The sequence below is a fragment of the Eleutherodactylus coqui genome, chromosome 11, assembly GCF_035609145.1.
Source record: "Eleutherodactylus coqui strain aEleCoq1 chromosome 11, aEleCoq1.hap1, whole genome shotgun sequence".
In the NCBI taxonomy this organism is placed as follows: Eukaryota; Metazoa; Chordata; class Amphibia; order Anura; family Eleutherodactylidae; genus Eleutherodactylus; species Eleutherodactylus coqui.
Window position 1 is genome coordinate 100,799,291 of NC_089847.1, and position 27,090 is coordinate 100,826,380.

Genomic DNA, 27,090 nt, shown 5'->3' on the forward strand with positions numbered 1-27,090 from the left:
AAAGGAATTTAGTACAGTACATTAACCCCTTCGTGACTGCCGATGCGCCATTTGACGGCCTGTATCGGCATTCTATGTATGAATAGAAATCATGGGTGCTGGCTGTTTCTTAAAGCCGACATCCGGCGGCAACAACCCTTGGGCTGTCATGACAGAATACCTATCAAGCCATCCCTGTGGGGTGGCTTGATAAACTGCCTGCCCAATCGCAGTATGATGTAATGCTGTGGCATTATATCATACTGTAGGAGCGATCAAAGCATCGCAAAAAAAAGTAAAAATAAAAACAACAAAAGCTTTACTAAAAAAAAAAGTTATAAAAGTTGAAGAAAAAACCCTTTTGCCATATTTATAATAAAAGAATCTAAATAATAAAACATAAATACATATTTGGTAATCATACTGACCCATAGAATAAAGTTATCATGTCATTTTTGTTGCAGTTTGTGCGCCATAGAAACAAGACGCATCGAAAGATGGAGGAATGTCGTTTTTTTTTTTCATTTTACTCCACTTAGAATTTTTTAAAGGTTTTTCAGTACATTATATGGTACATTAAATAGCACCATTGAAAACTGCAACTCGTCCCGCAAAAAACAAGCCCTCATACAGCGACGTCAATAGATAAATTAAGGAGTTACATTTTTTTAAAAGGGAGGAGGAAAAAACGAAAATTGAAAAACGAAGAAAGGGGTTAAATAAAAGGATTTAAAAATATAGCTTGTCCCACAAAAACAAGCCCTCATACAGCTAATAATGACCGCTCCCGCACAGTGTAGATGACGAAACAAACAGGGAATTTTGAGAAATGTCTGGTATTTAATGGGTTTAATTGTATTTCTGAATGTTTAACTCCCATTTATTAACCCCCTAATGTGTATCTAAAATTTAAAAAAAACTCTCCCATTATTATTTCTTGTTTAGGGGTTTTATTTTGAGTTAAAAGAAAAGTGTTTGAATTAGACAAAAAATATCTTTACTACATCTCACAGCAATATTTCAATATTTAAAAAAAAAAAATACTTGATTTATAAAATGTTTCTAAAAGTATCTTTATGTAAGTATTTTCTTGTGGGGAAAAAATAAAAATAACACTTTATTAAGGTGAAAAAATAGAAATGATAATTCTTTGACCAGAACAACGAAGATAGCAAAAACATGAAAGGGTTAAATGTGTTCAGGAATAAAACCTTTTTAAGCGAAGCATTACAATAAAGAGGCTCGCTGGGCTTTGGATTTACTATGTTGGTTCTTCCATATACGAATAAAAGGAATAGAGACAACATAATACTGTTATACTGTTACTATTTTATACATATCTGGGATATCATTCATTCTTGTACAATATGGGCGCCCTCTAGTGGACAAACTGGAGTTAGCATGCTGACAAACTTAAACTTCGGCTCTTCCATGAAACCTGTGTAGAACAATAGTTGAGCCTTTGACCACAGCATTAGATTCCAGCTTTTACTCTCCCAGTGTATGTTGGTTGAGTTATAATAAGAGATGAGCGAACGTGCTCGTTTAGGAAAATTACTGGATCGAGCACCGCTTTTTTCGGGTAACTGCCTAATCGGGCGAAAAGATTTGGGGGGCGTCGGGGGTGAGCGGGGGGTTGCGGGTGGGAGTGGGGCGGAAAGAGAGAGAGAGAACTCCCCCCTGTTCCTCCTTGCTACCCCCCGCTCCACCCCGCCGCCCCCCGGCGCCCCCCGAATCTTTTCGCCCGAGTAGGCAGTTACTCGAAAAAAGCGATGCTCGATCGAGTAATTGTCCTAAACGAGCATGTTCGGTCATCTCTAGTTATAAGGCGTTAAGAAGGCTCGGGGGTTAATCCCTCCCACACAACTGAGGCTTCTGAGTTTGATCTGATTTGGAAAACATATGCATGCATTTCAGTTGTACAAAAAAGGGAAAAACAGGTGGTTGCTTTTTGCCTTCGGTAATTGTTTTTATTAGTATGTTCCCCTGAAATTAGGGAGTCCCATTGCTGAGACTATCCAGCAATCACCTGTAATGTGGGACCTTTTTAGCAATAATTTCCCCCCAAAGAAGGTTTTTTATTCTGCAAAAGTAGAAAAAAACCTAAAAAATAATAATTTTGGTATCTTCATAATCATACAAGCCCACAGAAAAAATATATCATGTCTTTTAGGGCTTATTTAGACGTGCGTATATCGGCTGGGTTCTCACGCCTGACCGATATACGCTGCCCCTCTCTGCAGGGGGAGGAGGCGGGCCAGGCCGGGAGCAGTGCACTGAGCTCCCACCCCCCTTAGCCACTGTTTGCAATGAGAGGGTGAGTGGTGGGGCAGAACGTAGCTCCACTATGGAGGAGAGGGGGTGGGAGCTCAGAGCACTGCTCCCGGCCCGCCTCCTCCCCCTGCAGAGAGGGACAGCGTATATTGGTCAGGCGTGAAAACCTGGCCGAAATACGCATGTCGGAATAAGCCCTTATGGTGTATGATTAATGCTGTAAAAAAGCAAAAACAGCAAAACACAAGACAGAATTGATGTTTTCTTTCCATGACCTCCAAAAAGAATTAATAAAAGTTTTACAATACAATATTTGTACCCAAAAATGGTACCAGTAAAAACTACAGTTCGCCACACAAAAAACAAGCCGCTCTACGGCCATGTCGATGAAAAGCTAAAGAAGATATGGGTTGTGAAAAGTGGAGATGAAAATTCCCTAAAAATTGTTTCCTTATGGCCAAAATAGGCCGTGTCACTAAGGGGTTAATGTATGTCTCTGTATAGAAATGTGCAGTCAACTACACAACTACAAGAGAACCTGTCAGCTGGAAAATGACTTGCACTCATCCATCATAGCATTAAGCATAACACAAGCAAGGCAGACCTGACTGTATACTAAAGTGTTTTTGTATTTGCAGCAAATTTTATTTTCAAGGTTGTGCGCCAATTATGCAAATGCATCACCTGGAGATCGAATCATAGGGGCAGTGCTGTCTTCTCTCTGCCTCAGTGGGTCACTGCTAAAATCCAGCCTCTCCACCCACTTGCCGTCATCCCTTTTGTCTTGACATCAGTGCTGTTAAGCGCTGTAATCTTGTATATACATTGTGCACTGCTCCTGCCATGCAGTGTGCATTTGTGGCAGAAAGGGCACCCGGTGCAAGCATTAGATTACAGCAATTGCCAACACTGATGTCAAGACAAAGGGGAAGGGAGGGGGGTGGCGAGCAGGTGGAGAGGCCAGGCTTAGGCCTCATGTCCATGGGCAGGTCGGATTCCACATGCGAGAGCCCACAGCGGTATCCCACACTGCCCGTGGCAAGAGGACATTACTTACCTCTCCGGATCCTCTGTGTGGCTGTGCGGGTCTTCCATCTTCTCCAGTGTGGATGTCGGCGGGCATCCACACTGGAGAAAGAGAAAGCCCGTGAGGAAACCCTGAATCCAAAATTGGATTGCAAAGGGTTAATTCGAGGCAGTGCATTTGCATATTCGGCACACAATCATCAAAGTAAGAAACCTCCCAGGGTGACTGAGCTCCATGCTGTTAGGGCATGCTGAAAGTTGTAGTTATGCGGTAACTGGAGACCACTTCTCTTTACAACAGTTAGGAGGAATGAAGATATTCTTGCCTGGACACAAGAGCAGTCAAGAATAATACAATTTTTATTGGTATATCTGTATTGTATATTTAAGGTACAGTAGTATGATGTGTTATATACTACATTTTGATGCTCGACCTTTTTGTGGTTTTTTTTTGTGTGCATGCATTTTATGTACACTGATATGTATTTTCTTACTATTTCTATGCAGCTGTTTCCCAGATATCCCCCCCTCCTCCAGCTATGCAAACCCCGGTCAGCCTTGCACCTCCAGTGGAATCCATGGAGCTGGGGTAATTTCAAATATAGGCCACGGCGGAACAGCCAATTCGGGTGGGGTCCTCCATATGGGTCAGCAAATGCCAGTCCGGCCTGGTATGAGTGGCACATGTGGGGGGCCTCCTTACCAATCACACCTCAACTGCAATAACAACAATACCATGGTCAATCCAAAAGGATACCAGGGTCCTCCCATGTGTATGAGCGGACCTGATCTTCCCATCAAAGCAGAACCTAAAACCAGCTATGCAGCCGGGTAAGTGGCATCAAATATTTAAAGAGAAAGGGGAGTTAGAAAGTGGTTCCGTGACATGAATGATGTGAGATGTTTGCTCCATCTACTGAAAGAGAGATAATAGTATCATCAGAGGTGTAACTTGAACCTCCTGGGTCCCAATGTAATATCTCTAATGACCCCCATATACCATATGCCATATATAATCGCCTTATGTGGCAGAGAGCTCTTTGGAACTCCTCACGCACCAAGATTCAGGTGCAACTGTTACATTAGCAACTACTAAAGCTCCGCCCCTGAGGAGCAGTTCACTAATAATGTGTAAAGTGATTTTAAAAAATTCTCCTCCTTAATCTATTGAGAAAAAAAAATCTGATTGCTAACATCAGCTAAAACGGATACAGGTATGGCTTTACTTCCAGTCTGTGTCCAGGAAATGTGTTGGTTATATACTAACTACCTCTCTCTACACATATGTTGGGTGTATATAACTAAGCTCCTCCCAGGAGCAAAAATCTAAATGTATTCCAATGAATTCACCAATAAACTATAAGTATAACTAAAATCTGAAAACCATTTATGCATCTTGAAGGGACTGTCTCAGGAAGAGACATGGCATGCAGACATCATGGAGATGGGTCCCGTGCTCAGGGGCAAATTCTATTAGGCAAAGCAGAAAGGCAAATTGCAAAGAAGAGCAAACTCTCTGGCTGACTAAGTCTACCCATATACACTGCCCTACCAAAAGTAATTGGTCATCTGGGCTCGAATCAAAAGTAGTACAGATTGTTCCCTACTAGGTTCCGTTCCAGGAAGCTGTTCGCAAGGACATTTGTCCGTATGTCGGACAAATGCTTGTATGGAGGGGATCGTGGGTGGATCCCGCTCCATACAACATCGGGTGCAGGCTGTTTCTTATAGCCGACACCCGGAGGCAGCAGTTCTGACAAACCGCGCCGCTTGTTGGAATTGTTAATGCTTTAAATGCTGCTGTCAGAATTGTCATCAGTTTTTTTTAATAGACCCATTTTATAAATCTGCTCAAAAAGCTGGAATGCTTTCTGCCTATTTTTGTTTTGCTGATTTCCATTTTTAATAAAACTGGATCAATTGAAAAAAATACTCAGCCTTTAGGGCTTATTCACACGGGAGTATATTGGCTGGGTTTTCACTGCTGGACGATATACCCTGCCCCTCTGATCCATTGGCTTACAATGCATCAGTGCACAGGGGCGTGACTGCTAAACTCCCTCCCCCTGCTCTTCTCTGCCCCTTGCTGCGGTTTGCAATGGGAGGGGGTGGGGCAGAGCTAAGCTCCGCCCCTACCATTGCTGGCTGTGGGGAGGGGGAGGAAGCTTAGCTCCACCCCCTCCCATTGCAAACGGTCAGAGGGGAGGAGAGAGGAGGTGAGCCAGTGAAGAGGAGGGAAGGGGGAATGTCTCCTAGACCCCACAGCATTGCGGCCTCAGTGTATATGCGCCTCAATCCTGAGTGAAATAGTGCAGCATGCTGTGCCGTGTCAACTGGGAGAATATGGGGCACTGTGCTGGAAGTCCAAAGGAACCCCTTTATAGTCAGTGGGGTCCATCAGGCACTTCTGCTAGTTTCCTTGCTTGGAAACATATTTGTTTCTTGTGCAGCCTGGTGGAGATAAGCAAACCAAACTCATGCAACAGTGGATGTTGCTCTCCTGCACCAACTGAGATTTTTGTGCTCCCTTTAAGACACCTGCATGATGATGATGATGATGATGATAATGATGGTTTAATGAATGTGGTTGAGTGGTTATCATTGTTGCTTTGCAGCGCAGGGGCCCAGGGTCTGCATTGAGTTTGTATGTTCTTTTTGTGTTTCTTCTCCTCCTTTGGAGAAGGAAGTACTCGGTAGCTCAGTGGTTGGCACTGTTGTCTTGCAGTGCGAGAGTCTTAGGGCGCATTCAGACGATCGTATATCGGCTGCGTATTCACGCCGGCCGATATACGGCGTCTCTCTTCAGGGGGAGGTGGCTGGAAGAGCTCCCGCCCCCTCTCTGCCTCCTCTCCACCCTCTGCACTATTTGCAATGAGAGGAGGCAGGGCGGGAACGGGGCTAAATTCCGGGAATTAGCTCCACCCCTGTCCCACCTCTCCTCATTGCAAATAGTGCAGAGGGTGGAGAGGAGGCAGAGAGGGGGCGGGAGCTCAGTGCACTGCTCCCGGCTCTTCCAGCCTCCTCCCCCTGCAGAGAGGGACGCCATATATCGGCCGGCGTGAATACGCGGCCAATATACGGTCGTCTGAATCCGCCCTTAGGTTTACATCTGACCAAGGACAATATCTGCATGGAGTTTATATGTTCTCTTCATGTTTATTATTCTTGTTCTTCTCCTCCAGAAAAGGAAGAATAGAAATGGTGGCTCATTTGTTAGCAGTGTTGCCTTGCTGTGCTGTAGTTCTAGGTTCGAATCTGAGCAAGGACAACATCTGGATGGAGTTTTTCAAAGTCCATGCAGATGTTATCCTTGGTAAGATTTGAACGCAGAACTACAGCACAGCAAGACAACACTGCTGATGACAAAGCCACTGCTGCTCTAAACACGTGTATCACAGGGTTTAGTACAATTCTATCCATTTGACTCCAGACTGATACACTTTGCCTACACAGATTATACACTGTAGCAAACTATGAGGGCAGCAGACAGATTGTGCTGCTCATGCATTTAGCTGACAGATTTTTGCCTAGGCTATATGCAATTGTAGAAAACTCTCAGCTGCAAGGACTTTTAGGTCATTATGGGTGTGTTCCAATTCACTTACAGCAAGCAGTGATCTTGAAAATGGAGAGGAATTAAAAAACAAAGTATATTAGGAATTTGTAGAACTTTTCACAATGATTAAACTTTATTTGCATAAAACCAGAAACCCATTTTAGCCTTCCTTCACACAAAACATATTTTGGCTCTGAAAAACAGCTTTTAAAAAAACTGCTAATTTCCTAACTGATACATACGTTGTTCAGAGAGTTTTTTGGGTGGATTTTTTAAAAATTTTTACATGCATTATTTTCTGGTGTTTTTTTTTTCCTGTAGAAAAGTAAGACCAGAAAAATATGGCAAACCCACAGCTATTGTGATTGGCAAAAACACCACTAACCCAAAAACCACAAAAGTAAAAGAAAAAAAAATGAAAAAAAATATACTCACCTTTTGTAGTGCATTTCATATTTCCCTATCCATACGATAGGCCCTCAATAGTTGATTAGCGGGTGTCTGCCCCCCTGAACTCCCACTGATTAGCTGTTTTCTGGGTCGCTGTGCTTCTGCACTGAGTTGACTTCTGCAGGAAGCAGACAGCTCTATTTCCACTACAGTGGGCAGATGTGGTATTACAGGCAAAGTTCCCATTGAAGTGGATGAGAACTGTAATACCAAACCAGGCCACTGGAGTAGGAACAAAGTTGTCTGCTTGCTGCATAAATCATCTCCGTATACCAGCCTGATGAACTACTGATCGGCGGGGGGTCTGCCATCTGGAATTCGCTCTGATCTACTATTGATGGCCTATCCTAAAGACAGGCCATCAATAATTTACAATTGTACAACACCTTTAATAAACAAGGAGAGGGATTAAAGATGCTTCTGATTTGTTAAGAGCCGCATGCTTCTAGACAAGTTAGGTGCATCTCTGGCTCCCTGTGCAACTGAACGGAGAGCTAAGAGCTATGAACTGGCATGGATTTCCATTATAATTTACACCAGTTTTTGGTGTAAATTATAGTAAATCTTGATGGAGCTGCCCACTCTCTATAAGCCCTTCCTCCTGTTCTGAAAGCTTTTCAAAAGTGGTGATAAAAGCTCAAAGTTCCAAATTGTAGCTCCAAGCATTGTGTACACCAAAACCTGCAACTTTTACACCAGTTTTTGGCAAAAAATGTTTCATAAATCTGCTCCATGGTGTTTTTCTGAAACGCAATATTTGTGAATCCACCCTAGGGAAGGATTCACACATTGTTGTCATCAGGGGCGTAACTAAAGGCTCAGGGGCCCTGATGCAAAACGTGAGCTGGGTCCCCCCCTCTATCTGTATCTGTACCCGTACCCATACCTAAACCATGCTGCACAGAGGTATAACTTGTAGCTTATGGGCCCCAATGGAAAACCTGTAACAGGGCCCCCAACTATAATGCTTTATTCATAGTACTGGGCTCCCTATATGGAGAAGAGAGGCCTTATGGGCCCCCCAAGGCTCTTGGGCCCGGGTGCAACCGCATCCCCTGCACCCTCTATAGTTATGCCCCTGGTTGTCATATTGAATCCTTTTGCTGTGCTTATTTTTTCCCCCCAAAATCAGTACATTTTGCTACAAATTTGCAAAAACATGTGACCAAAAATGCACCATGATCACAAGATACACGCCCTAATAGCCCCTGTAGTCTTGCTCAGCAGACTCATTAGGTATTTTGGTATGCACATATGAATCACAAAGTATGGATACTTATGTGTTAATGAAGTGTTAATGAGCTGTCCTCCAACTTGTGGCTCTCTAGCTGCCAACATACTCTCACAATCTGTGTGAGTCAAGACATACTAAAATTTGTGGTTTATCAACAGTTAGAGAGGCACAGTTTGTAAACCATTGCAATAGCATTTAAAATGGTAATGCAATAAATAAGCCAGATTCTCCTAAAAATAGGTTTTCTGACAACATGTCTACTTAATGTATGTGTTGTATGCCATTCCCCATTATATCTCTATAGCTGAAGGGAAGTTATAACTTCTCTGGGCTTTAAAAATGGTCGCCACTCACCTGAGAAGTTGTCACTCGTTTAATACACAGTGTTTTTAAACGTATGGAAACCTTTGTCCATGAAAAATCACTACACACATATCTAATTCCCTGCAGAAAAAAAATTATGCTCTTTTTTTTGTTTGTTTGTTTTGTTCATTTAGAAAGCCTCATACTTGGTTTGCAGCCTTTCCTACATTCAAGTTTCTAGCTTGGGGGTGTTCCCAGCACTGATTAGCTGGTCTCTGTCATGAATGTGCACAAGCTCAGCTCCCCCTACCCTCTCCTCTTTCAGAGGCTGTGTAGCATAACCACACCCACTAAATACTACACAGCTATCACTCAGTCTATCTCATCCTCTCTCTAAGTAGCTGCTGGTCCTTCCCCTTCACTGCTGCTAAGAGCAGAAATTTCAGCCATAGTGAATTATAGCTTTCTCTGCTCTCCTCTCCTACACCAGCCCCTAGCACTATCCTACAGCCCTCCATAGTAGCTCAGTGAGAAGGCATTGAATGCATGTTTATCACAGGGAAGCAGGTTGAGGGAGGAGCTGTCAGTTTACTCAGACTGACAGAATTTGCTAAGATTTCAGTCCTCCAGTCTGCAGTGCCTTGGAAAATGATACCAGCCCAGAAATCAAACAATCAAATTTTTTTTTAATGAAAACCAATTTAAAAAACTCTTTATTTCCAAAAACACATTGATTGAAAGGAAAAAAAAGAGTGCAAAGTTGTATATAGTCTTTGAGATTTTTGTTACCTTCTTCAAGTATCTCCCACCCTAAGAGTGGGATATAGAATATGTTCCTGTTGGTTAAAGCTACATGTTTTGATAGCTAATAAGGATGTATGAACAATGCATGAGATAACTGGAAAATATTGTCTTCATCTTCCTCCTTGTCAGCACTTTACCTGACTCTCCCCCAGACTCCGGATCAGAGGCGTACTCTCCCCAGCAGCTGAATGGTAAGTGCCTGTGCAGGATTTTCCCCTCCTTCATTACTGCTTTTATCCAGCTGGTGTTATCGGTCAGGGAAGAGAGAAGGTAAGAAAAAAGTGTGTAAATAGACCAACTATAAGTGTTGTGCTTGCAAATGGGAGAGAACGGAGAGTGTGGAGACTGTGTCTGAGGAAGGAACCTCTGAGGAATATCAATATGGAGAGTGTTGATCGAGTGAGGGTGAAGTCGAGAGAAATAAAACTTCAAGATAAAGTTGGTGGAAACTTAGCGTAAGGAGGTCTAAAGAGGTGAGTTGTGCAGGGGGAGGGAGGGGTACCGGTAAAAGTGATGACTGGGATGACTCAGATTGCAAAAAAGAGTTGAAAAGAAATCCTAAGAAGAAGTCCACAGTGAAAAACTTCTGTGGGATTTTCATTAACACTACCAAAGCAGCTCGGCATACAGGCAATGCTTCTAAAGACTTTCCCTGGTATGTGGGAGTGGACAAGTGACTGATGACGGATAGGAGATCTTCAGAAAGTCAAGTTGTCTATGTGGATTGGTGGTAGAGAGTTGGGAAGAGATGTCTTGTGAGTGTCCTGCAGAACACAGCCCGTGTCCACTGCCGGTATGACAGGTGGGAGGGTCCCAGAACAGGTGTCTTAGGGGTGTAGAGTGCTGAACTTTGGCACACAGTGCGACAGGTGACGTTGTTTGGGTTGGTGTCTCTGTGAAGTAAGTCTAGTGTGTGCAAACTCGAATCTTTGTTTATCAGAGCAAAGAAATGTTTGGAATTCTTTTCCTGCCCCTCCCTAAATTTATCAGGAGAAACGGTCTGGCCCCACACACATTCCCTCTGTTGAATGTATTCTAACTACTTCTGTATTAACGTGCCGTACTGTTGTAGATGATGGCGATGTTTTTGTGTTCGGATCCTGTTACTATGCTAGAGATTCAGTTTTCGGTCTTTGTTGCACTTTGATTGAAATGTTAAAGTCTGTAATTTACCATAGCAACAAACAGAAGGTGGACGGATCGGGAGGGACTGCCTACCGGAGAGCTGGTGGTCAACTCTTTTTCTTACCAGCAAAACAATGTCTCTCACAGGTCAAGAAGTCGAAACTGTATTTGATTGACCCCCGAAGACGAAAACTCAAGCCAATAAAATTATTGGTGGCCATCAGCTCTCCAGGACTTTACCAATGAGCTATCATAAGTAGTTTAGAAAGACACCAAAGGAACAGATTAAACATGTGATCTGTCTATTGATCTATTTATCATTGTATTTCTCAATTACGTATATTTTGGGGCTGGTTCTATATCCAATCAGCTTGTTCTCTGTCTATAGTCAATTTATTGCAATTACTAAAAGACAGATTGCCCAATACTGATACCTTTATGTTTGTGAAGACTAACACCTAATGTACAAAAGAATAGATTTCCACTGTCCTAGCAAAAGTAATTGGACACCTGAGCAAGAATCAAAAGTAGTATATATTTCCATATGTTAATACTTAATTGGGCTCCTTTAGTTCTAATGACATTTGTATACTCTCCGTAGTATACTTTCTTGTAACATCCAATGCATTTCAGCTGGTATTTCCTTCCATTCCTCCTGCTAATGTCTGGTGAGTTCTCTTAAAGAAGATGCATCATAGAATGGTAGAGTTGGATGGGACCTCCAGGGTCATCGGGTCCAACCCCCTGCTCAGTGCAGGATTCACTAAATCATCCCAGACAGATATTTGTCCAGACTTTGTTTGAAGGCTTCCATTGAAGGAGAACTCGCCACCTATCATGGCACCACCTACAATGGTGCAAGGAGCATCATCATTGGACAGTTGAGCAATGGAAGAACATTCTACAGAGTGATGAATCACACTACTCTATCTTCATATCAGATGGTCATTCCTGGGTGTGAGGGATGCCTGGGAACGCCATTGGTCTGAGTGTGTTGTGCCAACAGTTAAGTACTGTGAATGTTCCGTTTTCGCCTGTGATTGTTTTGCGTGGCATGGTCTTGGCCCGTTGGTTGTAGTGGCAAGAACCATAAACTTGAAAGTGTACCCTGACATTCCAGAAAATAATGTGCTGCCGACAATGTCGTAATACTCTGGGAATGGTCGGCCATACTTCCAACAAGACAATGCACCTTGTCACAAATCCAACACTGGTTTACATTTGTCTGCGGATATGGATGTTCCATGATTGAACCGGCTGCACAGAGTCTCAACCTGAACCCTACTAAACATCTTTAAAATCACAGAGGTGGGAAAAAATGTACAGAAAGCTCACAGGAAAAAAGCCAGAAACGAGATATATACTACAGGGAAGGCTCAATCGCCATATACCCCAATAGCATGCGGTAGGCCAGATTGCAATATAGAGGAGCACAAGTGTTCATGTGCAGACTAATAAACAGCCACACAACTCAACCCAAGGTAGGGAAGGGGTTACTGCTGACAAACTTAATCTGCACAGTATGAACTGATACCAAGATGACAGCCATTGATAAGTCCTCCACACCATAAAGGAGTACAACCCACACTGACAAAGCAGCAGATTGCCATGTATTAACAAAGAGTACCACGCTAGCACTACATGGGCTCCTCCATATGTTGGGTTGAGTCTGCCCATTAGTCTGAAAATGAACACTTGTGCTCCTCTATATTGCAATCTGGCCTACCGCATGCTATTGGGGTATATGGCGATTGAGCCTTCCCTGTAGTATATATCTTGTATCTGGCTCTTTCTTTCTGTGAGTTGTCTACTGAACATCTTTGGAATGAAATGGAACATTGGGTCAGGAAATATGAATAGCATCCATCTTCTTTGAGAGAACCTGCTAGACATTTGCAAGATAAAGGGAGGGAATTACCAGCTGAAGTGTGTCAGAAGTTAGTATAAAGTATACCACGGAGAGTATCCAACGTCGTTAGGCTAAAGGAGCCCCACCAAGTATTAACATATGGAAATAAATACTACTTTTGACTCTTGCTCAGGGGTCCAGTTACTATTGGTAGGATAGTGTATATGCATGATCAATCCGTTTTCCTACCAATCACCAACATTTCTCACCAATGAATTTCTCCTTCATCTATAGATCCTCACCTGCTTCGCACTATGACCCCAGAAAATATTTGTCACATCACCTCATCTCGCTTGGAACATCCACCACCTTCTCACCTCCAGGGCCCACCTCCTCCACACCCTGCACACCAGCAGCATTATCCTAACATGCAACGTGATTTGTACCTGAAAGTGGAATCCTTGATGCCTCAATACCCACCACTTGGACCTGGTATTCCGCCAACAGTCCTCCATCATGCACAACAATCTCAGATGCTTCAGCAGCTTCTCCAGCAGCAACATGGATCAGAGTACGTACCACAACAGTTACTGTGCTGGTTATAGCAAATGTGAAACGGACAATTATTTTACCTTTTTTGTAGATTTTAGGCTCTGTTCTCATTAGCGTTGGTCTCCATTCCATTGGGATTCTTTCTGCTTTTTGATGGAAAGAGTAGCACAGGCTGCAGCATTGTTCTTGCTTTTAAACATACTGGAAACTAGTGTTCACAAATCAAATCACTAGAACACTATTTGGGTCAAACTTTGCTAAAAGTTTGGTGTAGCATGAACCCGACATCGGTTGGTTCATCTAAGCCGAACTCATTAAGATGTCTTCTTCTTCCTTTTCCTCTCCTTCTCTATCTTCTTCTTCTTATTGATCTTTTTCCTCTTCTTCTTCTTTTTGCTTTTCTTCCTTTTCCTTTTCCTCTTATTTTTTCTTCCTTTTTCTTCTACAGCTGTCTTTTTCTCTTCCTCATTTCCCTCTTCCTTTTCATCTTCTTTTCCTTCTTTCTCTTCTTCTTCTTTAGCTGTCTTTTTCTCTTCATCTTCATTTTCCTCTTCCTTTTCTTCTTTTTCTTTTTCCTCTTTCTTCTCCTACTTCTTCATCAACTTTGCGTTAAAAACAGCTCAAAAGTACATTGATACACTCCTAGGTAACCTAGGAGTAAGAGATGAGCGAGCATACTCGCTAAGGCAAACTACTCGAGCGAGTAGTGCCTTATGCGACTACCTGTCTGCTCGTCTCTAAAGATTCGGGTGCTGACGGCGGGGGAGAGCGGGGAGGAATGGGGGGGGATCTCTCTCTCACTCTCTCCCCCCGCTCCCCCCTGCTCACTCCCACAACTCACCGCTCTTCCCTGCTGGCTGGCACCCGAATCTTTAGAGACGAGCGGGCAGGTACTCGCATAAGGCACTACTCGCTCGAGTAGTTTGCCTTAGCGAGTATGCTCTCTCATCTCTACTAGGAGTGTTATATAGGGCTTTTATGGCTCTTAGACAGTTTCATACACCAGTTTTCGGGGTACTGGTGAAGTTCTGGTTTGGTTTCTACTAATTCCGATCCAATCAAACTTTTTGCTAAAATTCCTCTGAACCAAACCTTTAAAAAGTTCAGTCAACATAACTGGAAATGCAACAGAAACATGATAGTCCCATCATATGTCAATGGACGCCATCTGGATTTTTAAAGATCCATTTCAATACCCATTAAAGCTACAACGCCACCATTAGTAGCATGATGATGGTAATGTGAATGGAGACTTATGCATAATAACTCCACAGAAAAAAAGTTTGACAGAAGAGACTGATAATTGATTTTATGATCTTTAATTGTCATACTAAGAGTAATTTCCTTTTTTTTTGTCATTTATTGCAGGCTCCCCGTGCACCCTGCAAAGAAGAGGAAACACTCAGATTCTCCTAATCTGAGGGATCAAGTACCCAGTGGAGGCATGGTGAAACAGGAGCCGGGTACTGACACACTGACATAGACCCACACATATGTGTAGAGCAGGCACATGAAAGACAAGAAGTCCACTAGCAACACACATCCACATAGTTACTGACCGAGGGCATGGTGGAGCATTTACATGACCAAGGCTTAGAAGAAGGACCATTCACTTACCAAGGCCTGGGCACTGACTGGTGGCATTAACATATGATTACTGAAGAAGAAAAGAAACTTTGTGATATAATAACTTGGTTGGTGAATGTATTACATTGATCGCTATATGATTGGCATCGCTCAGATTCTATGCAAAAGGAAAACAGATACATATTTTGTCACCCACAATATCATTTTTTTTGAAACTTTGATTTTTACTCCATTGAGAATGAATTTGCCTGTATGACATAATGTACTATATGCAAATAGCATCCCTGTTTATCTGCATAAAGACACTAATGCAAGTACACCTAATATAGATAGCACTCACCAAGGTTGTTACTAGCAATATAATTACATAACATCCAATAACAAGGGTGGGATTTGGGGTGGGATTATGGGTACACCAGTAAGTATCATAATTTGATGGACTTTTTCTTATTTTAACTCCAGGTCTTATGCAAGATAATGATAGTCTGAATGGCTCCTACCTGGACCCCAATTACCAGTCTATAAAATGGCAGCCGCATCTACAGAATAAGTGGGTCAGCTTGTATGACAGTAACTACAAGGAGCTGTAAGTCACAGTCACAACGTTCATCTAATCATATATATATATATATATATATATATATATATATATATTTTTTTTTTTTAAATACTTAACCCCTTAAGGCTGTGGCCCTTATCTTTTGCTTTTTTTCCATTTTTGTTTTTTCCTCTCTACTTTCTGTACTACGTTTAAAAAATATAGTATCTACTGTCGCCATCTTTTGACAGCCATAAATATTTTACCTTTCCATGCTTTGTTTAGATTTTTTATTATAGATACAGTATATGTTTTTTAAACTTTCAGTATCCTTTTTTGTGCAATAATTAAGAACTTTTTTTCACTTACTCTTACTTTTTTTTAAGTCCCCTAAGGGAACTTGAAACTATGGTTCTTTGATCGCTTATACCATATACTGCAACACTTCAGTACTGCAGTATATGGTATTTCTATGGGCATTCTATAAAGACAGGTCACAAGAGCATCTTAATAGGCAGAAATACATGGCACCCCCCAGGGGTTTTCAGAAGGCCCCTGGCTACCATGACACATAGACAGTACCTAGTAATCTCATCATGGCAGGGGCTTTCGGGACATCTGAATGCCGATTGGGGCATTTAAATGTCCCAGTCAGATTTTACAATGGAATTTAAAGGGTCAACAACCACAGCTGGCGTAAATACTGATAGCAGCTTTCCCTGGCGGTGTATGGAGTGGGCTTGTCTCCCAATTCTGTTCCATACAAACCCAGGTCACCCAAAAAACATACACATATGTCCTGGGGCACTAAGGGGATGATGTATATAAGCAGTGCACTGTATGTAGGAGACGTATACACTGATTGGTGTGAGTATTTAGTAGAATTTATTGGTATAAAATGAATAATGATATATGACCCCATAATGGTCTTGTTTCTTGCAGCCCAATGCCCACTTACAAGGTGGATGCAGATAAAGGGTTTAACTTCTCAGTAGGAGATGATGCTTTTGTGTGCCAGAAGAAAAACCATTTTCAAGTGACGGTGTACATTGGCATGATCGGAGAACCTAAATATGTCAAAACTCCAGAAGGCATCCTACCTATTGAGTGCTTCTACTTAAAATTAAATGGTGTGAAGGTGAGAATTGTGTGAAGACCTCAATTATTGCATTAATTATAAACATTTCATTACAGTGTTGGGGTAACTTGTCAAATCTTCTCATGGCCCTGGGTATACCAATCAACCAGCCCATGTAGGCTCTAGTTGGCCTCTCTACACATTCCCAACTACAGCATGTCCCTTCTAATACTGAACAGGACCAGTACTACCATCATGTCTTGGGTCATGTATGGAGTGATCATGTGAATCAGCTGGTTCATCTGCATTTGAGCTGAAGGGGAACACTCAGTATTACGTGGCACCCATTGAAGGCAATACCCAACCACAACCTTTGCAGTGGTTTTAGCTAATAGGGAAGGGCCCTGAATGGTGGGATCTCTCTCTATGATGTCTATATGACCTAACAAGGTTTATAGCCAAGGATAGTCCTGAGTAGCTTGTGCTGTCTTTGTGACAAAAGTAACATCCAGTTCTGGAGGAATCATCATACAAAAAATGACTTCTAATGCATTTGAGCTAAAATCATAGACAGAAACAAAGTAGGAAAAGCTACACGTTTCAAACCGGTACAGTCCAATCATTAATCATTGTATGAGTACTGAACTGCACCAGTCTGAAATGCTTAGGCTTTCCTACTTTGTTGCTACCTATGTTTTTAGCTTGGATGCAATGAATATAATGTTTTATGAAGATCCATTCAGTGTTGGATCTCTCCTTCTTCTAGTTATCCCTATCTTTGTACCTTTTCAGCTGGAGGCCATCAATCAAAGCATCAGTATTGAGCAATCGCAGTCCGATCGCAGCAAACGCCCTTTTCATCCCGTCACGTAAGTAAAGAGCAGGTCAATAATGTAGATGCAGAAGTTGCAAGTGCAAAATGTGGGATTTATTTTTAGAGATACGAGATTGTTGACTTTTCTCTGTCTCTGGTCTTCTCAGGTTATCACTTCCACCAGACCAGGTCACTAAAGTCACAGTTGGGAGGCTCCATTTCAGTGAAACTACAGCAAATAACATGAGAAAAAAAGGAAAACCCAATCCAGACCAGAGGTAAATATAGCAGTTCAGACACACGGGCTTCTATAGATTAACACAATGGTGGAACGTATGGGGTCAGACCTATAAAGGGGAAAAAAACTCTGTATGCCACCAAACTAAATTTAAAAAAAACAAAAGATTTTATCATCCTTTCACCCCGGCATACCACCTCCTGCCATGTTTTTGTCTCCTACCATTGACTGTTACCCTTCACCATCCATATTCAGGAGCTCAATGTTTTGCTTTTTGCAGGTATTTTCTCTTAGTGGTGGCTCTCCAAGTCCAGACGCAGAATCAAACATATCTGGTTGCAGCATATGGATCTGAGCGCATCATTGTCCGGGTAAAAGTACATAAGATACTGTAAACTTTCTTTCAAGGGATTCTATCATCAAGTTTATGCAACCCGAACCATGGGCTGTTGCCCCTCGTGAGCGCTGCAGAATTCTGCAATACTGTGGCGTTTTAGAATAAATACGCTTTCAAGATTGGCTTGGAGCTGAGCTCCGAGTCACGGAGGCGGGCCACGTTGACTTCTTCCTGCCTGCTGCATGAAGACTGACAGCTCCTCTCCCTTCTTGGGTATGTGGAGAGAACTGTCACTCTGCAAGCAGTGGGTGGGGAGAGACTGACACAGTCAGGCTTCACACGACCGGCTCCTCCATCCGGTCGGCGTCCGCATGGAGGATCCACAGCAAATCGTATGGATGGCAGTCAACCGGAGTACAGAGTTTGCAGGTACACAGGGTCCACGGCCGGGGTCACAGTTGGATTCCACTCCGGGTTCCCGCATGCAGAATCCGGCCGTGCAGCTGGCCTTAAAAGTCTATTTATTCGGAGACAGTGCAGCATTGCAGAATAGAACACTCACGGGGGTAACAGAACCTCTTAAATGTGGCATGCAGTAGTCTGGCAATAGTTATAGTCATGCGTAGTACTGAATTACAGTCCAGCATCTGCCAAAATCTGAAGCGAATGCCGAAGAAGACATAACCAGTTAGAAATGTCTGATAAATGTCCAACAGAACCCTGTTCAGATAATGGCATGAGTTATTTTACAGTTTGGGGGTCTTGCTTCCATCATTGATCCCTTCCTTCACAGGCCTCAAATCCTGGCCAGTTTGAGAGTGACAGTGAAGTGCTTTGGCAACGCGGTCAACTTCCAGACACTGTTTTTCACCACGGACGTATTGGCATAAACACGGAACGGCCAGATGAAGCTTTGGTGGTTCACGGGAATGTCAAAATCATGGGTTCACTTTTGCATCCTTCGGATATTAGAGCCAAGGAGGACATTGAGGAGGTGAGATATCAAGGAATGAGAAAGTGCTGGGAAAATTATGCTACGGTGAAAAAAATCATGTGCCGTCCAAATAGCAATGTGTCTGATGGCGGCTTACTACCCTGTCCCCATTCAGAACACATGGGAGCATGCATGCGTATGGGGGTAGAGGGAGCTAGCTGTTGGCCGAGCGAGTGTTCAGCCAATAGCTGACTAATGTGCATGGTCAACCTTAGTCCTGACTGACGAAATATGTCTCTTACCTAAGGTGGATACAACAGAGCAGTTGAAACGGATCTCTCAGATGCGCCTCGTTCAGTATCACTACAAGCCTGAATTTGCTAGCACCGTAGGACTGGATGACACTGCCGAAACAGGTAGGTTGAATGCCTATATTTTGGACTATGCATGAGTGAGTGAAGTAGCCAATGAGTAAAGGTACCACCCAACAGCCATGCCACGGTCTACCGTCTGACTATTGTTCCTATGCTTACACAAGAGTAATAGTCGTTCAAGTGAATGGAGGATCCGGCCGTTAGAGACTCCAGCAGGTGAGAAGTTTCTCACTTGGTGCCCTGTCAGTGGCCGCGTGTTCACAGGACGATTACACCCGAATTTGCTGTTTCCAGCAATAATTTGGATGGTACTCACCCTGTGTTAAACCTTAAAACAGTTATCTCGTTATCAGTCGGAAGCCATTGGTTTACCATTACTTTTTTTTTGTAGGAGTCATTGCTCAAGAAGTTCAGGAGATTCTTCCCGAAGCAGTAAAAGAGACCGGAGATGTGTTGTGTGCCAATGGAGAAACTATAGAGAGTTTCCTAGTAGTAAACAAGGTATGGTGTTTATTGTATAATTGAGCCATTGAGACCCCCACCAATCTTGAGAGTGGAGAAACCTTGTTCCCCTCTGCCTGTCACTGTAGGGTCACTTCTTCTCCCACAATGACATCCGAATGAATGGAGCACCAGCCAAGCATGCGTGGTCGGCGCTCCATTCATTTCAATGAGGCTGATGGAAATACCTGAGCACTTGCCACTTGGCTATCTCCTGAGTCTCCTCCTCACTGCGGGGGGTGAAGTAAACCCGTAGTGAGGAGGATGAGGGAAACGGGACCCAGATTCTCAGGATCAGTGGATAGAGGATAACTTGCGATTCTGGTAAACCCCTTTAAAATGCACATCGAAAATACCATAGGAACACTATAAAAGTGCCTTGTGGAAATGCAGCCTTACTATATGTAAACTAATACAACCAATGAGTAGTTAGCTTGTATTCTTCTGCAATATTCTAGAGCTACACTTCATTACTGGGCAGTCACCATCACGTTAGTTCAGAAATACAAACATTTCTGAAGGTGCAAAGCAATTGGTGATGCAAAGCAAAACAGAAAAGAACAAAGGGAAAAATTGAGAAAAAGCAAGGCACTCGGGCTCATAAAAATATTACTTTATTAAATAATCAAGTTAACATTAGAGAAGTTGGCATTGAACAATACCTCTACAGTGCCACCTATTAATAGGCAGCATTACTGCAAGCCAATGTTAAACTCTTTAGACAAGCCTTATAACAATGACTGGGAATTGTTATAAGGCTTGTATGAAGAGTCTAAGGTTGTCTTGCAGGAATGCTGCCTTCCAATAGGCGGCGCTGCAGAGGTATTGTTCCATCTCCCTTATTTGCATATTTACCAGAGGAGCAGGCATGGCCTTATAAGCCTCCTCACTCACTTTCTAGGTGCTTTCCTTAAGGAGAAACTATACCCTTCCCGAGAAGTTGGGATATGATGAGTAACATCACCATAATCATTAATTGGTGATTAGAGATGAGTGAGCATACTCGCTAAGGGCAGTTACTCGATCGAGCATTGTCCTTAGCGAGTACCTGCCTGCTTGGAAGAAAAGGTTCGGCTGCCGGCGCGGGTGAGAGGTGAGTTGCGGCAGTGAGCAGGGGGAAGCGGGGTGGAGGGAGAGAGATCTCCCCGCTCTCCCCCACTGCTCCCCACCCGCCGCCAGCAGCCGAATCTTTTCTTCCGAGCGGGCAGGTACTCGCTAAGGGCAATGCCCTTAACGAGTATGCTCGCACATCTCTATTGGTGATGCATCTTGGACAACTCAACCTTAGGATCAATGGGATTCTCATGGGAATTCTACCAGTCCTAACTACTGACATGTCTTGCTCACATGTCAATGGATTTGTGAAATGCTAATAAATGTTTTAATTAGTTGGAATGTTATGTTTTATAAATTGTATACTTTTACCATCCAGCAATTACTATGGGGCCTCCAGCATACCAGCATATTTGGGGCTGTGTCTTGTCCGTGTTGATTCACAGGCACTACATTGCTCCATTATAGCCTATGAAGCCATGCACATGAAAAGACTCATTGCATGTCCTATTCCTGTCCGTATCATGGCCCAGAAATAGGACGTGCAAATGCATATCAGTATGGTGCCTCCCTGTAAATCGGACATCACATGGACATCACCTTAATAAGATCAGAAATCCCAGGTTCGGTTCATTATTGTGACAGTTAGGTGAAGGGATATGCTTTATTTTTCCAACTGTCAGGAAAGGATATTTATGGAGAATGTCGGCGCTGTGAAGGAGCTCTGCAAACTGACAGACAATTTAGAGACGCGGATTGACGAACTGGAAAGATGGAGTCAGAAGCTGGCCAAACTCCGGAGGCTGGACAGCATGAAAAGCAGCAACAGGTTAGGATTCAATCATTTTAATTGTCAGCAGGGGCTTAACTATAGAGGGTGCAGGGGATGCGGTTGCAACCGGGCCCAGGAGCCTTAGGGGGGCCCATAAGGCCTCTCTTCTCTATATCGGGAGCCCAGTACTATGAATAAAGCATTATAGTTGGGGGCTCTGTTACAGGTTTTGGATTGGGGCCCGGGAGCTTCAAGTTGTGCCTCTGTGCAGCATGGTTTAGGTATGGGTACGGGTACAGATACAGATAGAGGGGGAAGGGCCCAGCTCACCTTTTGCATCAGGGCTCCTGAGCCTTTAGTTACGCCCCTGATTGTCAGTATTCTTTATGGTTTCTTGCTAGTAACTACACATGATTCGCTATTATCTTATTGGTTTACCATCATTTTCTATTTCTTTCCTTTAGTCACAGTGGAAGTCAGTTCAGTCGTGCAGGGAGTATCCCTTATAAGCAACGTCCTTCCAAAGTCATGGGCAAGGTAGGTGGATATCGAACGGTCTGTACATTATAGGCTTCCAATAAATTACACAAGTAGTAGATGTAAACTTTGAGAAGCTTGGCCACAAACCCATAAAATACAGGTGGCCAAAACCTCAGGGCTAAATCAAAGTCTGTGGATGCCCTGGGAAGCCAATGGAAGAGACAGTAGCTTAACCCCTTAGTGATGGAGCTTTTTTGATTTTTTTCAATTTTCGTTTTTTCCTCCTCCCTTTTAAAAAATCGTAACTCCTTTATTTATCCATTGACGTCGCTGTATGAGGGCTTGTTTTTGGCGGGATGAGTTGTAATTTTCAGCAGTACTATTTATTATACCATAGAATGTACTGAAAAACTTTTAAAAAATTCTAAGTGGAGAGAAATGAAAAAAAAACAAAAAACGACATTCCACCATCTTTCGTTGCGTCCTGTTTCTACGGCGGACAAACTGCAACAAAAATGACCTGATAACTTTATTCTATGGGTCACTACGAGTACTACGATACCAAACTTGTATAGTTTTTGCAGTAGTACTTTTTTTTTAAAGATATTTCATTTTTTTAAATCATTTTTTGTGTCCATCTTCTGCGCACAATAACTTTTTTATTTTTCCGTCGACATAGTTGAGTGAGGACTCATTTGTGCGGTATGTCCTGTCGTTTCCGTTGGTACCATTGTTGTGTACAATTGACTTTTTGATCGCTTTTTATTGCATTTTTTCTCGGAGATAGAGTGACCAAAAAAGTGCATTTCTGGCGTTCTTTATTTATTTCTTTGGACCATGTTCATCGTGCGGTAAAATAATGCATTAATTTGATAGATCGGACTTTTACGGATGCAGCGATACCAAACACGTATTTTTGGTTTAATATTTTGATTCTTTTATTTCAAATATGGCAAAAGGGGGGGGGCGACCACAACCAGTGATGCTTTGATCGCTCTTGCAGTATGACTTAGTGCTATAGCATTACGCCAAACTGCTTTTTGACAGGCAGTCTATCAAGCCACCCATAAACAGCTGACGCCCGTACTGTACGGAGGGAGATGGTGGCGTTATCTCCTTCCACACACGTCTTGCAACAGCAGGACGTAAAAACACTATTGCGCTGTCACTAAGGGGTTAAAAAGAACAGGAGTGTCAATTATTTTTTTTTTTCTTTTTGAAGTCCCAATAATAAAAGATGTTGAACGTCTTACAATGTTTTATATGGAGATGATAGAAATATTACGCTTTGGGACATTGTATAGTTGGTTTGGTATGATTAGGGGCATAACTATCTGAGTGGCACACATAACGGCTTTAGGGGTCCATCATTGATGTGGTTGGTCTCATCTATTGAAATCCTGTGAAAATACATACAGAAGAGGTAAGGCTCCTTCAACATTAAATGGGTTGCTTCACCTTGACAACCCTTGTCTATTAATGGGGTTCCATCCATCATGGCCAATTAAAGCCCCTTTATCCGTATTGATGTACCTCCTCATCAGGAAAAGAACCTATTATCATCATCTTCATTTAAAAATGGTCTTCGGAGTTGGTTCAGTGGTTGTACCAGCTGCTAAACATTATATCAATGTATGTTTCTCATAGCCTTGCTATGTATACATTTGTGTCAAGTTTCTGGGTGACAGTATAATATATATCTCTGATTTGCTTTTTCTCTGTAGACGGTTCCACCTCCAGCCGAACAGAGCTGTGTAAGTCAACGTTTCCTTCAAGCCACCATCATTGCCCTTGTAATTATAATGGCTTTCAGGTATGTTTTCCAGAAACTGTACTAGTAAAAAATTTTATGAAATTCATAATTGCATTTTTGACTGATGTACCCACAAACAGTTCTACAAAATATGAGATAAAGGAAGTTGTTTTTTTTTGGATATAAACTATAGTACATGGACAAAGAAGACCGTTGGCCAAGTATTATTACCGATTTTACTAATGATCAGTAGTGCAGTGCCCGAGGAGCGGGTCTCAACCTAGTAGATGTTGAGAATTGGAGTAGGGCCTTGTCATGGTAGCACTACCTTCTCCCACCCGGAGGGTAACCAGAGAACGAGTCCCAGGGGCCGAGGGCAGGCTAGTAAAGGGATTTGATTTCTTACTTGATTCAGCGAATGTCACGGGTGATGCCACCGTTCCTTCCTCCACGGTGAAACTGCAGATGTAATAAAGTACACACACACAGGGAGTAGTAAAACATGCCATTGCCGGGAACAGTCGACAATGGGAACTTTACTTGAAAATACTTGCATCAGTTACAAGACTTTATGTGAAAATAACTGTAGAACACACACCAGTGCAGGTAGAAACCATGATGACGACAGGGAGGCAGATACAGGATGACAGCGGGCCCACAGTCTACATGACCAGGGTATGGCCGACTCACCCAGTATTAAATAAATCCATACCTCTTTTTTCCGTTAATAAATCTCCGAACCACTTCTTAATTGGAATATTTTGGCCACAGCAGCCTTTATTAAACATACACAAAATAAACACCGTATCCATTAAACTATACGGGGAAGGAGGCCCTTGGAGTCCCATCCAATATAATAATAATAATAATAATAATAAGGGTCTGGCGTATAATAATCCATGAAACAAAACTGTACCTGGCTTCCAACCGTCACCCGGCTCGGATGCCCAAAAACCCCCCTCTGGGAGGCAATCAACATATAAAATTGTAGGCCACCCGGGACCCCTTCCCTGGCCTGCTACCACCGCGCCAGACCCAACCAAAACCATTAGGGTGATAATCACTCCAGGTGAGGCCGTCCCCACCGTAACTCCTTCCACTCAATATAAACTGCCTCCAAGGACCCCCCCCCCCCCGCCTGCCACAGCCAGCTGCCATGACGTGGTAAATACCTATAAATTATATAATCAACAGCTTCACTCATATCTTCTCATAAATATACTACCCGCCTAAACCAGTTAATATATATTCACTTATTCAAAAGAAAAATTTTATTTTTTTTTTTATATAAATATATTTATCAACCTATCCACCAAAAATCGGGAGGGTGGGTGGGCTCTGAAACGTTCAAAAGATGGCGCTCCCGCCCAAATGCCCCTTTTTATAACTAACCCCCCCCCTGCAATTTCCCCCCCCCCTTCTTTTCTCACTAACCAATCCCTTTAAACTACTTCCTAACAATCACTCCCCTCACCTTTACAGTTAACCCTATCCTAACTTTCTTGTTCCCGGCAAACCCTGTCATGCAGGGCCTACACGTATATGCCCCTCGCGGCACGTTCCGGCCCTTTTCTTGACCAGGGTATGGCCGACTCACCCAGTATTAAATAAATCCATACCTCTTTTTTCCGTTAATAAATCTCCGAACCACTTCTTAATTGGAATATTTTGGCCACAGCAGCCTTTATTAAACATACACAAAATAAACACCGTATCCATTAAACTATACGGGGAAGGAGGCCCTTGGAGTCCCATCCAATATAATAATAATAATAATAATAATAAGGGTCTGGCGTATAATAATCCATGAAACAAAACTGTACCTGGCTTCCAACCGTCACCCGGCTCGGATGCCCAAAAACCCCCTCTGGGAGGCAATCAACATATAAAATTGTAGGCCACCCGGGACCCCTTCCCTGGCCTGCTACCACCGCGCCAGACCCAACCAAAACCATTAGGGTGATAATCACTCCAGGTGAGGCCGTCCCCACCGTAACTCCTTCCACCCAATATAAACTGCCTCCAAGGACCTCCCCCCCCCCGCCTGCCACAGCCAGCACGACTTACCCCCTAAGTCTGCGCCGCCCTCCATACCATCAACGCCCTTTCTATCCCTTCTTGTATACGCAATGACCACATATCCAAGCCGACGTCATTTAAATGTACGCCGTCATCTAACCAATACCCCCCTACCCCACCTTCCAAAATCTCATGTCTAACTTTAACCCCTCCATTTCTAACCACAAAAGCTGAAATGTGTCTATTTATTTTTATTCTTGCTTTGTTAATTTTCAGAACTGATCTGGCCATCCTCCATGACTTTCTGGGCAAGATTTCGGACCACACAATTACCATGGCTGGGAATGCCCTACGGAGCCGCAGAAAGTCATGTTGGATGTCCCGCCTAACCTCTCTGGCTGGACGCCCCCCAAGGTCATTACCCCCTGCATGTATTACCAGAACGTCTGGAGCCCTATCAAGCTCTGCATAGGACGTGATTTCTGGTATGACCCTTCCCCACATCATACCCCGAGTACCCATCCAGCGGATTATGGCCTCCCTTCTGGAAAAACCCAGCTGTCTTCCTTCTGGTCTAACCTGTGCCCGCTCAGCTGCCCAAAACACAAAAGAGTGCCCTAATATCCACACGAGCGCCGGGCTTCCCTCTGTCAAGAAACACAATGAAAAAGGAACAAAAAGAGGGAAAACAAAAATGGGGGCGTTAAGCAGGATAACTTTACATATGATCATCATAATGCAATCCATAACATAGGGTTTTTTTTTTTTTTGTTTTTTTTTATATACTATATCTCTACGTATTATACATTCCCAAACCATCCTTCCGGCCTGACGTACAGCCGGTATCTATTGGATCTCCATCTGCCAATTTTTTGTAACACTCCCGGGCTCAGGCCTCGCTCGTATGCCTCCGTAGCTGCCCCTATTCGGAACGAATGCGAAGAAAATCCCATCCGCTCCATGCCCAATTCTTGCAACGCTTTTCCCAGCATTGCGCCAAATTGAAACTTAGATACAAAAGACCCGTCCCTATGCTGGAATAAAGGACCCTGGTCGCCCGGCACTTTTTCCATCAGGCTAATGAAACACGTTACGGGGCACATCCTAGCACCCGACACTCTACCCAATACAATCCTCTTCCCTTTTCGCATCTGATCTGTTTTTGAGTGTATCAGCCAAATAACAACATTATCTTCACTCAAACTGACGTCTGTCCTTTGTAAACCGCCAGCAGTCGTTTTACTAGGTGACACCAGCTCGCTAATACGAAACGCCCCAAAAAATGCAAACGAAAAAACCGATTGAAATAGCGCAACTTCCGAATCATCCGAACAAACGTCTTCCAATATCCTACCAATCCTTTCTAACATGGAAAAAGAAATTGGCCTCCTCCTATCCTTCACCCTCCTCCCTTTCTTGAAACCCTTCAAAGTCTGGGATATAATAAAGCGCTTTGTAAT

At 43.1% G+C, this 27,090-nt stretch overlaps 1 protein-coding gene across 1 annotated transcript in view; it reads left to right on the top strand.

Moving 5' to 3' along the window:
- Window positions 1–27,090, top strand: part of MYRF (myelin regulatory factor) — a 161,331-nt gene that overhangs the window by 114,316 nt on the left and 19,925 nt on the right. Inside the window, exons 3-17 of the mRNA XM_066583152.1 lie at window positions 3,787–4,110; window positions 9,756–9,817; window positions 12,895–13,171; window positions 14,521–14,615; window positions 15,202–15,325; window positions 16,220–16,415; window positions 17,148–17,224; window positions 17,337–17,447; window positions 17,688–17,778; window positions 18,538–18,738; window positions 18,986–19,094; window positions 19,444–19,553; window positions 21,290–21,435; window positions 21,843–21,915; window positions 23,583–23,671. Coding sequence (XP_066439249.1) covers window positions 3,787–4,110; window positions 9,756–9,817; window positions 12,895–13,171; window positions 14,521–14,615; window positions 15,202–15,325; window positions 16,220–16,415; window positions 17,148–17,224; window positions 17,337–17,447; window positions 17,688–17,778; window positions 18,538–18,738; window positions 18,986–19,094; window positions 19,444–19,553; window positions 21,290–21,435; window positions 21,843–21,915; window positions 23,583–23,671 — 2,085 coding nt within the window. The remainder of the gene's footprint in view (window positions 1–3,786; window positions 4,111–9,755; window positions 9,818–12,894; window positions 13,172–14,520; window positions 14,616–15,201; window positions 15,326–16,219; window positions 16,416–17,147; window positions 17,225–17,336; window positions 17,448–17,687; window positions 17,779–18,537; window positions 18,739–18,985; window positions 19,095–19,443; window positions 19,554–21,289; window positions 21,436–21,842; window positions 21,916–23,582; window positions 23,672–27,090) is intronic.